A 14792-nucleotide genomic window follows, 5' to 3' on the forward strand; every position below is an offset into this window, starting at 1 on the left:
TCCTGGGTCCCTGGACAACAGTCATCGCCCCAGTCCAGGCTTGGCTGAGATATCCGAGGTCCAGGGAGGGAGATTATCAAGGGACAGGGCATTGGAGGGAGTAGGTGTGTGCGTGGAGGGTATCTGGAGCTGAGAGGTGGGTTCCAGAGTGTAACCTGCTCTGGCCAGAATTTCAGAATCTTTCACCACCTGTGACTCAGCTCCAGGAAAAGAGGAAAGGTTTGCTCATGTTTTCTCCCGATCACAAGCAATAGAGTCACCTTTCTTTCCAGTTACTGTGTGGCCTCCCCCAAAAGGAAGGTGCTGGATCCAGGCAGGCAGGGCAGCCCTGGGCTTCTTTATACCTAGGTTGTCCTTCTGGTCACTTGATGCTCCCAAGGTTGCCCCAGGCGAGCAGGTAAATGAGCCCCTCCCGCCTTCAGGGAGACCCAAAGTTCCAGAGTGATGTCAATGGCCATCCCCATTTCAGAGGTGAGGGGACAGAAGTTCAAAGAAGAAGGTTCCTCGTGTGACCAGGGTAGATCTGGGCTTCAAACCCAGTGTGTCTGACTCCAAACACCACACTCTGCATCCTGCTATCCAGGTCTGGCTTCTGGGCACAGGTACCAGCCCGCTTCCTCATCTTCCTCCTCCTGCTCAGGGCTCAGAGCTGTGCCCAGGGGCCTTAATGCATCATAAGCCCAGAGCTGCGGGAGGCAAATGCCAGGCCAGCTGTGAGCAAGAGAAAGATCCTTGCTGAGCTGATATTCTAGCAGGGGGAGACAGACCATAACCCATAACAATAGTAAGTAAATTAAGTATTTAAGTATTAAGAAGGTGATAAGGAGAAAAATTGGGGACAGAGAATCTGGGGTGCTGGAGTGTGTTGGGGGGCGGGTTGCTCTTTTCAATGGGGCGGGGTTGGGGGAAGCCTCCCTGAGAAGCAGACTTGAAGGGGGAGGACGCTGTTGCTGTGGGTCCATGACTAACACATCCCAGTGAAACCCAGTGCAACACGGGGATAGGTGTGCTCTGATGTTATTTCTGCTTTAAAGATGGGGAAACTGAGGATCCATGAAGTGAGCTGGGGCAGAACCAGGATGAAATCCAGGACTCCAGGACTTGAGTTCCAGCTGTGTGTGTGCATGCATTTGTGTGTGTGTGTGTGTTACTGAATTTGTATGTGTGCACAAGTATGTGGGAGAGTGCATGCGTGTGTGTGTGTGTCTGTGTGTGTGTGTGAGAAAGAGAGAGAGAGAGAGAGAGCTCTTTTTTTCTTGCAGGGGGTCCTCCTCTTTCTCTCCTGGCAGCACGCCCTCACTTTTCTCAGGTGGGAAGAAGAGCCCTTAGGTCTTTCCTTCCAGGGCAGATAGGACCTCTGCCCTGGGGAACGGTTGGTGCTGAAACCCCCAAAGGACCACCCCCACCAGCAGTCCCTTGTGGGTGCAGGATGGGCCAGCAGGGCAGGGTAGGAGCAGTGGACTCTGCCCATTATCGGAGGCCCCTCCTGCAGGTGAGGATGGGCTTGGCATTTCTCCTGCTGTCCTGGGCTGGGCGCCCCCTCCCTGCACCCCCCTGCTGGGTCCCTGCCTGGGATGAGATGCCCAAGGAGCTGCCCCAGCTCGTCTGACCCCATACCTGCGTGGAGCCGGGCCTCACAACAGTCAAGGGAACAGACATTGCAGTGGGGCATCCTGCCTGGCTGTCCCCCACCCTCTCTGGACCTCTCATCCCACACTGCCCAGTCTCACCTGCCTCCATTGGACCACGCTGCCCCTTACAAGGGCTGTTCTGGGACAGCTGTCCTTTGGGCGTCCAGCTTTGTGACTCTCCAACATACAGTGAATCTGACCCCTGCTCCCCGTCATTGATTCTTATCCTGGTCCCCACTTTCTCTGATTCTGACCCACTCCCTAAGAGTAACTCTGATCCAAGTTACCTCCTCCCTCTAGTAGTAATAATAATAATAATAATAATAATAATAATAATATTGTGCTAAGTGCTATGCTAAAATGAGTTGTAATATTATTTTTATTTTATTTTATTTTATTTTGTATTTTTAAATTTTAATTCACATAAAGTTCAGTCTTTGGTGAATTTTGACAAATCATATTCATACAACAATCGAGAACACTGTCGTGTGCCGGACACTTGTTTTAAGCCCTTTGCATAGATTAATTCATTTAATACTCTTAGCGACCTGATGAAGTACATACCATTATCATTTCCACGTTGCAGATAAGGAAACCGAAACCGAGGCACTGTTAGTTGTGTGACTTGCCTAAGGTCAAGTCACTGGTCCGTGGTAGAGCTGGGCCTCTATTCCAGGCAGCCTGGCTCTGTAAATCCCCAGTGATACTGACACCAGCTCCCTTGTGAACTCAGACCCCGCCACCTTCCCAGTGACCCCAGTGATGAGAGAAGAGATGGGATTGGGAAGGAAGCCAGGCAGAGCTGGATAGCAGAGGAGGAGCTGAGGCAGGAGCATCTAGCAGACTTTTTAGACTGGGATCCATAATGAGAAATACATTGTACCCTATGACCAGTTATGTGTAAGGCAGCCTGTCCCAGTACCTGGAACATAGTAGGTATGCAGTAAATATTCATTGCATGAATAAAGGAGGAGGAGACTACTGGTCTGCAGCCTCATTCCCCAGTCATGACAGATGCCCTGATAACCTGAGGGGATGCTAGTTCATCTGAACTGTCCAAAGTAAAACCCAAGCTCAGGTTGCCAGCACTGGCATGAAGACAAGCGAAACATCTTTTCTGACAGCTGCAACCTCCTCTGAGAGCCCCAGGACGAACTCAGTCCTCAACTCTCCTGAGGCTCTTAGAGAAGCATCCAGCTTTGCCCCCTCTCCCTCTGTACCCCACTCCATCCTCACAGGGCCCTCTGGAAGAGCCCTTAGGTTTGTGTCAAGTGGTACCCACATGCCCCCCCCACTTCAGCCAGGGCTCTGTCCCCAATCCTGTCATGGGTCCAGCTTCTCCTTTTGGGGACATTCTTGGGGACAATGTCCAGCCTATTTTTTGAGTCCCTGTCTTCTTCACAGCCTGTCTCTGAGAACATGGCTCATCTGGGGCATGAACCTTGGAGGATGCTTCAGGGACAAAGAACTGTCTTTTTAAAAATTTTTATTGGAGTATAGTTGATTTACAATGTTGTGTTAGTTTCAGGTGTACAGCAAAGTGAGTCAGTTATACATATACATATATCCACTCTATTTTAGATTCTTTTCCCATATAGGTCATTACAGAGTATTGAGTAGAGTTTCCTGTGCTTTACAGTAGGTCTTTATTAGTTATCTATTTTATATATAGTAGTGTGTATATGTCAATCCCAATCTCCCAATTTATCCCTCCCCCCCTTTCCCCCTTGGTAACCATAAGTTTGTTTACTACACCTATGACTCTATTTCTGTTTTGTAAATAAGTTTATTTGTACCATTTTTTTTAGATTCCATGTACAAGCGATATCATATGATATTTGTCTTTCTCTGTCTCACTTATTCACTCAGTATGACAATCTCTAGGTCCATCCATGTTGCTGCAAATGGCATTATTTCATTCTTTTCATGGCTGAGTAATATTCCATAGTATATATGTACCACATCTTTTTTTTTTTTTAATAAATTTATTTATTTATTTATTTATTTTTGGCTGTGTTGGGTCTTCGTTTCTGTGCGAGGGCTTTCTCTAGTTGCGGCGAGCGGGGGCCACTCTTCATCGCGGTGCGCGGGCCTCTCACTATCGCGGCCTCTCTTGTTGCGGAGCACAGGCTCCGGACGCGCAGGTTCAGTAGTTGTGGCTCACGGGCCTAGCTGCTCCGCGGCATGTGGGATCTTCCCAGACCAGGGCTCGAACCCGTGTCCCCTGCATTGGCAGGCGGATTCTCAACCACTGCACCACCAGGGAAGCCCCACATCTTCTTTATCCATTCCTCTGTCGATGGACATTTAGGTTGTTTCCATGTCCTGGCTATTGTATCAATAAATAGTGCTGCAGTGAACATTGGGGTGCAGGTATCTTTTTGAAGTATGGTTTTCTCTGGATATATGCCCAGGAGTGGGATTGCTGGATCACATAGTAGCTCTATTTTCAGTTGTTTAAGGAACCTCCATACTGTTCTCCATAGTGGCTGTACCCATTTACATTCCCACCAACAGTGTAGGAACTGTCTCTTAGAAACACAATGCCAGCAGCAACCATGCCTGAGCCTACAACCCAGGCAGTTCACAGCCCCCCATGCTGGGGAGAAACCCAGCTGGATGAAGGAAAAGCCCTGGGCTTTGTCTCCTTCCAGCATCACTCAGTTTACAAGGAATGAGCCTCTGCCTTCTGTGGTGTGCTGGGCCGTGCAGGTGGGCAGCTTTCCCCTGGGTGGATGAGCAGGAATTCTGAATTCTGGCTTCATTCCTGTTTCAGGATCTGTTCTGAGTTGTCTGAGACTCCCTGCTTCCTAGATTTATTACCCTCATCGTCACAGTCAGTTTCATTTTTGCTTTTTATTTTTTTATTCCATCCTCCTCATCCTTTTTTTTTGATAAAAGTATGTTAGAAATTTATTAGAAATATAAATGTATTAATCTTACAAAAATAAGAATTGACATTTAAAATGTGTAACAAAACTCCATGTTTATTTCTGGTTAAATATTCAGAATCCTAAGAACATATTTCCATACATGTGTTTATTTAATGAATATTGTGATAGGGTAATCACAATAGATGTATTTACCTAATATTTTAGGTTTGCTGAATGAAACAAATGAAAGAAGAACAAGAAAAAGCCAGATTGACAGACTCTAGAAGAAAGAGATCAAACCTATCACTATTGTTAAGAAGCAGTGTAGCTCTAGGGTCATTTCTTTTTTTTTAAACCTTGAGTCCCTAAGCTTTGTAGGCTAGTCATCATCCCCTGAGTTATCAAGAGCAAACTCCTGCAAGATCCCCCGGAGTCTGGGGGTCTTGCCCTCAACCACCACCTCAAAGGAAGCCATTTATGTCTGATTGCACCCCTGCTACTTATAAGCAAGGCTGGCTCCTCAGCTCTAGGGGTGAGAGAGCCTGCAATTTGCCTGCTGGGGAGGAAGGACCAGGCCTCTGGTATCTGGGACCTGGCAGGGTGGATGCAACCAAACGAAGAGGTACTCCCGGCAGCAACCGGCAGTGGGATGGGGAGTCCAAAAAACATAGACCCAGTCATCAGCGTTGCCCTTCATTAGCTACATTACCTTGGAAAGTGTTGCCACTCTGTGCCTCAGTTTGTCCATCTGTAAAATGGAAATAATTTCACTGACTAACAAAGAAGGCATATGGAAAGCACCTAGCGCAGGCCTGTGACCGTCTGGAGCCATTCAGAACCACTGACTAAAGATAATAGCACCAGGAAGCCCCAGGAGACAATAAATTCTGGACCTGCACGTCGCTGCATCCCTATTGCACTTTCCTTGTATTCATTTTCGAGTGCTAGTTTGCATGTTTGAGCGCTTAGCTCAGTGGGACCTGATGGCAGATGAGTGCTACCTGCATCTGAGAGGTCCCCTCCCCTCTACTGAGCTTTAAGGGCAGAAAGCACCCTAACCTGGACCCTGAGAAAGAAGCAGCCTGCTTAGGATAGGACAGAAGGCCCCAGAGAAGTCGGGTCACAACAGAACTCGATGTGGACCCTCACTCAGAGCCCTTGCCGCTACGGAGCTGAATCCCTGCTCATCCTTGGGGCAAGAGGAGGAGGCAACTTCTTGCTTCTTCTAGTTGAAGTCCCCAAAGGCTTCAGGCTGTGCGTAAGGCCACCTCTCTTTAGGATATGTGCCTTCTTATTAGGGGTTCAGCCAGTCAGTATGAGGGGGGCTGGGATGGCCCTATCTTATCACAGACTCTTCTCCTCCCCTGGATTCTAGGAAGCTGGCTCCTTCCAACCCAGAAGCTTATAGGGTGGAAATAATGATAATGAATTATTATATTATGTGGATAACTTAGTGCCATTCAGCAGGGGTGTGTGTGTGTGTGCTGGGGTTCTTGGCATTGGCGGCTGTGTGTCCTTGGGAGTAATGGCCCCAATGTTCTCCTTCCATTTGCTTATCTCTGTCAGGGCTTCTGGGAGCATTTACACAGAAATCAATCCAACTCGATCATGGTGTATTATTCTGCCATTTGCAGCAACGTGGGTGGACCTAGAGAATATTATGCTTAGTGAAATAAGACAGAGAAAGACAAATACTGTATGATATTACTTATATGTGAAATCATATCACTTATATGTGAAATCTAAACAAATATATAAATGAATGTATATGCGAAAGAGAAACAGACTCAACGATATGGAAAACAAAAGAGTGGTTACCAAAGGTGAGAGGGAAGGGGGGAGGGGCAGGTTAGGAGTAGGGGGTTAAGAGATACAAACCACTGTGTATTGGGTTGGCCAAAAAGTTCGTTCGGTTAATGAATACGTTCTTCAATAAAGTTCTTGGTAAAAATGAAAAATGTGTCTTTTATTTTTGCTTAAAACCAAACGAACTTTTTGGCCAACCCAATATAAAATAGATAAGCAACAAGGATATATTGTATAGCACAGGGAAGTATAGCTGTTATCTTGTAATAATTTTTAATGGAGTATATATAAGCTGTAGAAATACTGAATCACTAGGCTATACATCTGAAACTAATATAATATTGTAAATCAACTATACATCAATTTTAAAAGTCACCTCATTAACATGACAAAAGGCACCTTTATTGCTCTCATCATGCAGGAATTTCCAAGGGTATTAGGAGCTCTTTGCCAGAAATGGGGACAAAGACCAAATACATATTTCTTATTGTAAATTACAATATCACAGCTTTAAAGAAGACTTTCCAGAGGAGGAGATGCTTGAACTGTGTGGGGTTTTTTTTTCATTTATTGAGGTAACACTGGTTTATAACATTATATAAGTTTCATGTGTACAACATTATATTTCGACTTCTATATACACTACAGCATGCTCACCACCAAAAGCTTAGTTTCCTCCATCACCATAGGGTTGATCTTCTTAACTCATTTCGTCCTCCACCCATTCCATTTCCCTTCTGATAACCTGTACTATGTTCTCTGTACCTATGTGTTTGTTTTTGTTTGGTTTGGTTTGTTCACTTATTTCTTTTTTTTAAATTCAGTTTTATTTATGCAGTATTTTATTTATATGTTTGTTTTTTATATTCCACAACTAAGTGAGATCATATGGTATTTGACTTTCTCTGTCTGACTTATTCCACTTAGCATAATACCCTCTAGATCCACCCATGTTGTCACAAATGGCAAGATTTCACATTTTTTATGACTGAGTAGTAGTCCAGTGTGTGTGTGTCACACACATTCTTTATCCTTTCATTCACTGATGGGCATTTAGGTTGTTTCAATATCTTGGCTATTGTAAATAATGCTGCAATGAACAGAGGGGTGCATATATTTTTTTCAGATTAGTGTTTTGATATTCTCTGGATAAATGCCCAGAAGTGAAATAGTTGAATCATACGGTAGTTCTATTATTAATTTTCTGAGGAATCTTTAGACTGTTTTTCATAGTGACTGCACCAATTTACCTTAACACCAACAGTTTATAAGTGTTCAGTGCAATCCCTATCAAAATTTCAATGACATTTTTCACAGAAATAGAATTTTAAAATCCTAAAATTTATATGGAACCACAAAAGACCCTGAATAGCCACAGCAATCAGAGAGGAAAAAGAAATAAAAGGAATCCAAATTGGAAAAGAAGAAGTAAAACTGTCCCTATTTGCAGAAGACATGATTGTATACATAGTGAACCCTAAAGATGCCACCAGAAAACTGCTAGAGCTAATCAATGAATTTGGTAGAGTTGCAGGATACAAAATTAATGCACAGAAATCTCTTGCATTCCTATACACTAACGATGAAAAATCAGAAAGAGAAATTAAAGAAATAATCCCATTCACCATTGCAACAAAAAGAATAAAATACCTAGGAATAAACCTACCTAAGAAGGTAAAAGAAATGTATGCAGAAAACTATAAGACACTGATGAAAGAAATCAAAGATGACACAAACAGATGGAGAGGTATACCATGTTCTTGGATTGGAAGAAGCAATATTGTGAAAATGACTATACTACCCATAGCAATCTACAGATTCAATGCAATCCCTATCAAACTACCTATGGCATTTTTTACAGAACTAGAACCAAAAATCTTAAAATTTGTATGGAGACACAAAGGACCCCAAATAGCCAAAGCAGTGTTGAGGGGAGAAAAATAGAGCTGGAGGAATTAGACTCCCTGATTTCAGACTATACTACAAAGCTACAGTCATCAAGACAATATGGTACTGGCACAAAACCAGAAATATAGATCAATGGAACAGGATGAAAATCCCAGACATAAACCCACGCACCTATGGTCAACTAATCTATGACAATGGAGGCAAGGATACACAATAGAGAAAAGACAGTCTCTTCAATATGTGGTGCTGGGAAAACTGGACAGCTACATGTAAAAGAATGAAATTAGAACACTCCCTAACACCATACACAAAAATAAGCTCAAAATGGATTAGAGACCTAAATGTAAGACTGAACACTATAAAACTCTTAGAGGAAAACATAAGAAGAACACTCTTTGACATAAATCACAGCAAGATCTTTTTTGATCCACCTCCTAGAGTAATGGAAATAAAAACAAAAGTAAACAAATGGGACCTAATGAAACTTAAAATCTTTTGCACAGCAAAGGAAACTACAAACAAGACAAAAAGACAACCCTCAGAATGGCAGAAAATATTTGCAAACGAATCAATGGACAAAGGATTAAACTCTAAAATATATAAACAGCTCATGCAGCTCAATATCAAAAAAACAAACAACCCAATCCAAAAATGAGAAGAAGACCTAAATAGACATTTCTCCAAAGAAGACATACAGATGGCCAAGAAGCACATGAAAAGAAAGGCTGCTCAATGTCACTAATTATTAGAGAAATGCAAATCAAAACTACAGTGAGGTATCACCTCACACCAGTTAGGATGGGCATCATCAGAAAATCTACAAACAACAAATGCTGGAGCGGGTGTGGAGAAAAGGGAACCCTTTTGCACTGTTGGTGGGAATGTAAATTGATACAGCCACTATGGAGAACAGTATGGAGTTTCCTTAAAAAAATTAAAAATGGAACTACCATATGACCCAGCAATCCCACTACAGGGCATATACCCTGAGAAAACCATAATTCAAAAAGACAATGCACCCCAATGTTCATTGCAGCACTATTTACAACAGCCAGGTCATGGAAGCAACCTAAATGCCCATTGACAGATGAATGGATAAAGAAGATGTGGTACATATATACAATGAAATATTACTCAGCCATAAAAAGGAATGAAATTGGGTCACTTGTAGAGACGTGGATGGATTAGAGACCATCATACAGAGTGAAGTAAGTCAGAAAGAGAAGAACAAATATTGTATATTAACGCATATTTGTGGAACCTAGAAAAATGGTACAGATGAACTGGTTTGCAGAGCAGAAATAGAGACAGGGATGTAGAGAATAAACGTATGGACACCAAGGGGGGAAAGTGGTGGTTGTGGGGTGGTGGTGGTGTGATTAATTGGGAGATTGGGATTGACATATATACACTAATATGTATAAAAGAGATAACTAATAAGAACCTGCTGTATAAAATATAAATAAAATTAAATCAAAAATTAAAAACAAAAAACAAAAAACCAAACAACCCAATCCAAAAATGGGCAGAAGACCTAAATAAACATTTCTCCAAAGAAGATATACAGATTGCCAACAAACACATGAAAGAATGCTCAACATCATTAATCATTAGAGAAATGCAAATCAAAACTACAATGAGGTATCACCTCACACCCATCAGAATGGCCATGATAAAAAAATCTACAAACAATAAATGCTGGAGAGGGTGTGGAGAAAAGGGAACTCTCTTGCACTGTTGGTGGGAATGTAAATTGATACAGCCACTATGGAGAACAGTATGGAGGTTCCTTAAAAAACTAAAAATAGAACTACCATACAACCCAGCAATCCCACTACTGGGCATATACCCTGAGAAAAGCATATTTCAAAAAGAGTCATGTACCACAATGTGCATTGCAGCTCCATTTACAATAGCCAGGACATGGAAGCAACCTAAGTGTCCATCGACAGATGAATGGATAAAGATGTGGCACATATATACAATGGAATATTACTCAGCCATTAAAAGAAAGGAAATTGAATTATTTGTAGTGAGGTGGATGGACCTAGAGACTGTCATACAGAGTGAAGTAAGTCAGAAAGAGAAAAACAAATGCCATATGCTAACAAATATATATGGAATCTAAGAAAAAAAGTGGTTGTGAAGAACCTAGGGGCAGGACAGGAATAAAGACACAGACGTAGAGAATGGACTTGAGGACACGGGGAGGGGGAAGCATAAGCTGGGATGAAGTGAGAGACTGGCATGGACATATATACACTACCAAATGTAAAAGAGATAGCTAGTGGGAAGCAGCCACATGGCACAGGGAGATCAGCTCGGTGCTTTGTGACCACCTAGAGGGGTGGGATAGGGAGGGTGAGAGGGAGACGGAAGAGGGAGGGTATGTGGGGATATATGTGTACATATAGCTAATTCACTTTGTTATACAGCAGAAACTAACACACCATTGTAAAGCAATTATAGTCCAGTAAAGATGTTTAAAGAAAAATACTAGCAAACAGAATCCAACAGCACATTAAAAGGATCATACACCATGATCAAGTGGGATTTATCCCAGGGATGCCAGGATTCTTCAATATATGCAAATCAATCAATGTGATACACCACATTAACAAACTAAGGAATAAAAACCATATGATCATCTCAATAGATGCAGAAGAAGCTTTTGAGAAAATTCAACACCTATTTATGATAAAAACTCTCCAGAAAATGGGCATAGGGGGAACCTACCACAACATAATAAAGGCCATATATAACAAACCTACAGCAAGCATCACACTCAATGGTGAAAAACTGAAAACATTTCCACTAAGATCATGAACAAGACAAGGATGTCCACTCTTGCCACTCTTATTCAACATAGTTTTGGAAGTCCTAGCCACAGCAATCAGAGACGAAAAAGAAATAAAAGGAATACAAATCAGAAAAGAAGAAGTAAAACTGTCACTGTTTGCTGATGACATGATACTATACACAGAAAATCCTAAAGATGCCACCAGAAAACTACTAGAACTAATCAATGAATTTGGTAAGGTTGCAGGATACAAACTTAATGCACAGAAATCTCTGGCATTCCTATACACCAACAATGAAAAATCAGAAAGAGAAATTAAGGAAACACTCTCATTTACCATTGCAACAAAAAGAATAAAATACCTAGGAATAAACCTGCCTAAGGAGGTGAAAGACTTGTACTCAGAAAACTATAAAACACTGATGAAAGAAATCAAAGATGACATACACAGATGGAGAAATATACTATGTTCTTTGGATTGGAAGAATCAATATTGTGAAAATGATTAAACTACCCAAAGCAATCTACAGATTCAATGTAATCCCTATCAAATTACCAATGGCATTCTCCACAGAATTAGAAAAAAATTTTTTACAATTCATATGGAAACACAAAAGACCCCGAGTAGCCATAGCAATCTTGAGAAAGAAAAACGGAGTTGGAGGACTCAGGCTCCCCAACTTCAAACTATACCACAAAGCTACAGTAATCAAGACAGTATGGTACTGGCACAAAAACAGAAATATTGATCAGTGTTACAGGATAGAATACCCAGAGATAAACCCATGCACATATGGGCACCTAATTTACGACAAAGGAGGCAAGATCACACAATGGAGAAAAAACAGCCTCTTCAATATGTGGTGCTGGGAAAACTGGACAGCTACATATAAAAGAATGAAATTAGAACACTCCCTAACACCATACACAAAAATAAACTCCAAATGGATTCAAGGTTTCAATCTAAGACCAGACACTATAAAACTCTTAGAGGAAAACATAGGAAAAACACTGTTTGACATAAACCACAGCAAGATCTCTTTTGACCCACCTCCTAGAGTAATGGATAAAAACAAAAATAAACAAATGGGACTTAATTAAACTAAAAAGCTTTTGCACAGCATAGGAAACCATAAACAAGACAAAAAGACAACCCTCAGAATGGGAGAAAATATTTGCAAATGAAACAACAGACAAAGGATTAATCTCCAAAATATACAAACAGCTCACGGAGCTCAATATCAAAAAAACAAACAACCCAATCCAAAAATGGGCAGAAGACCTAAATAGACATTTCACCAAGGAAGACATACAGATGGCCAAGAGGCACATGAAAAGATGCTCAACATCACTAATTATTAGAGAAATGCAAATCAAAACTACAATGAGGTATCACTTCACGCCGGTCAGAATGGTCATTTTCAAAAAATCTAGAAACAATAAATGCTGGAGAGGGTGTGGTGGAAAGGGAACCCTCCTGCACTGTTGGTGGGAATGTAAACTGTTACAGCCACTGTGGAGAACAGTATGGAGGTTCCTTAAAAAACTAAAAATAGAACTACCATATGACCCAGCAATTCCACTACTGGGCATATACCCTGAGAAAACCATAATTCAAAAAGATACATGCACCCCAATGTTCATTGCAGCACTATTTACAATAGCCAGGACATGGAAGCAACCTGAATGTCCAACAACACAGGAATGGATAAAGAAGATGTGGTACATATATACAATGGAATATTACTCAGCCATTAAAAGAAACGAAATTGAATTATTTGTAGTGAGGTGGATGGACCTAGAGACTGTCATACAGAGTGAAGTAAGTCAGAAAGAGAAAAACAAATACTGTATGCTAACGCATATACATGGAATCTAAAAAAAAAAAAAAAATGGTACTGATAAACCTAGTTGCAGGGCAGGAATAAAGAGGTAGACATAGAAAATGGACATGAAGCTGGGAAGGCAAAGCTAGGGCGAAGTAAGAGTAGCATTGACATATATACACTACCGAATATAAAATAGTTGGCTGGTGGGAAGAAGCAGCATAGCACAGGGAGATCGGCTTCGTGCTTTTCGATGACCTAGAGGGGTGGGATAGGGAGGATGGGAGGGAGGCTCAAGAGGGAGGGGATATGGGGACATGCATATGCATATGGCTGATTTGCTTCGTTGTACAACAGAAACTAACACAGTATTGTGAAGCAATTATATTCCAATAAAGATCTATTAAAAAAAATAATAAATAAAGAGACCTAGGAATGAAGGCTCCTGGTCTAGGAATGCATAAGAGCACGGCTGGTCAAGAGAGACCCAAGTCCTTGACTGCAACTGTCTTGAGCAACTTCAGTGTATTGGCTGTGCACAAAGTCTGGTGTGGGGAGGACAGATTTCCTATTTGAAGCTAATATCCTTGAGGTAATTGCCTATGGTTGGGCCTGAAAAATCACACACAGCTTTTTACCTAGGAGCCAGACTCCTCAATAACTACGACAATTTTGCTGGATTTAACTCATGTTATATATGAATATTTCAAAATGAATAAAGGTATAATAGAGTGATGAAGACCCTACTTGTTCTAAGGAGTCAGATAGTTTTAAAAATTTATATGTTGAGACCAATCAGATCAGAAGTCCCCATAATTAACAAAAAGCTTTCCATCCCTTATGACCATCCTGAGGGTTTGATTTAATGTAAAAAAGACAGTTACTCTTTAAATGCCTTCCCAGAGACAAATGAGGGCATTGCTAAGCCAGTATCTAGTGCGTATGTTCCTCATAGGTCCGTATTCTTAGGGAACGCAAAGGTAACACCTCTGTCTTTTACTTCAGGCCCTGATGAGTCTGTGGCAATCACCACCAGGGAGCTGAGTCAAGGAGAACATGGAGGAACCACTTGGCCAACCAGTAACCCCGCCTCTCTTACGACTATGATCAATGTGGGTAAGTACGAGCATCATCTCTCTTTTCTTCAAGTCTAAGAGGACCCATTTGGGTCCTCTCTCTTCATTCCTGGGGTCAAAAATAGGATTGTTTAAGGAAGTAAAATGACTAGGTTTGAAATCGATTTCTTTGGCTTCTTGCCACTCGAAAGATGTTGGTTATTCTTTTTCCTAGAGATTGTATTAATGGAACACTGTTATTGCTTCACCTTAGTAATTTATATGATTAGTAGCCAATCAATTCAGCAGGAGAAAATGCCACAGGGTCAGTTCCCTCCACACTTTCTCTTGCACCAGGGTGAAGGATCTTTCTAAATCGGAGATCCTCACTGGAATTTTGTGTTGACAGGGAGGGCACAGACAGACTTGAGGTGATACAGTTTTCTTTTGTTACAGTAGAGGAAGGGATCATGGTCCTTGGCTACGCCAAGTTGGTGAGGATAATTTGAAAAAGAGTGCTCTTAGAAGGTCGAGCTTTCCTTATCCCTGTGGCAGTTACATGCCCTTTACCTCAAGGATAGGAAAAGGGTTCAGAGAGCAGATGAATTTGAAAGAGGTTGAAGGCAAAGGAAAAGAATTTTATCACCCTTCTATTCTGTTGCTTCTCAAATATAAATCCTTAAGTGGCTTTTCAGTGAACTAAGATTTGGGACATCTAGAGGAGGGTCGAAGTTATAAGCTGAAACTGGTTCCGCAAGGGCAGGCTCCAAGGAGAAAAGTAAAATAGGGTAGGGAAAGCCTCGTGCATGGGTAGAATCCAGGTTCATCACATCCTTCCTTGTACAAAGAGCCCTTCTTTGTAGGGTATGTAGTACACTGAGTTCCAGGTAACA

General features: G+C 41.7%; 1 protein-coding gene across 1 annotated transcript in view; it reads left to right on the forward strand.

The window, feature by feature from the left end:
- Window positions 1-14792, forward strand: part of MUC16 (mucin 16, cell surface associated) — a 143198-nt gene that overhangs the window by 62559 nt on the left and 65847 nt on the right. Inside the window, exon 5 of the mRNA XM_082380461.1 lies at window positions 13721-13960. Within this exon, the coding sequence (XP_082236587.1) occupies window positions 13721-13960 (240 nt within the window). The remainder of the gene's footprint in view (window positions 1-13720; window positions 13961-14792) is intronic.

This window comes from Balaenoptera borealis (genome assembly GCF_965194805.1).
Source record: "Balaenoptera borealis genome assembly, chromosome: 2".
Taxonomy (NCBI): Eukaryota; Metazoa; Chordata; class Mammalia; order Artiodactyla; family Balaenopteridae; genus Balaenoptera; species Balaenoptera borealis.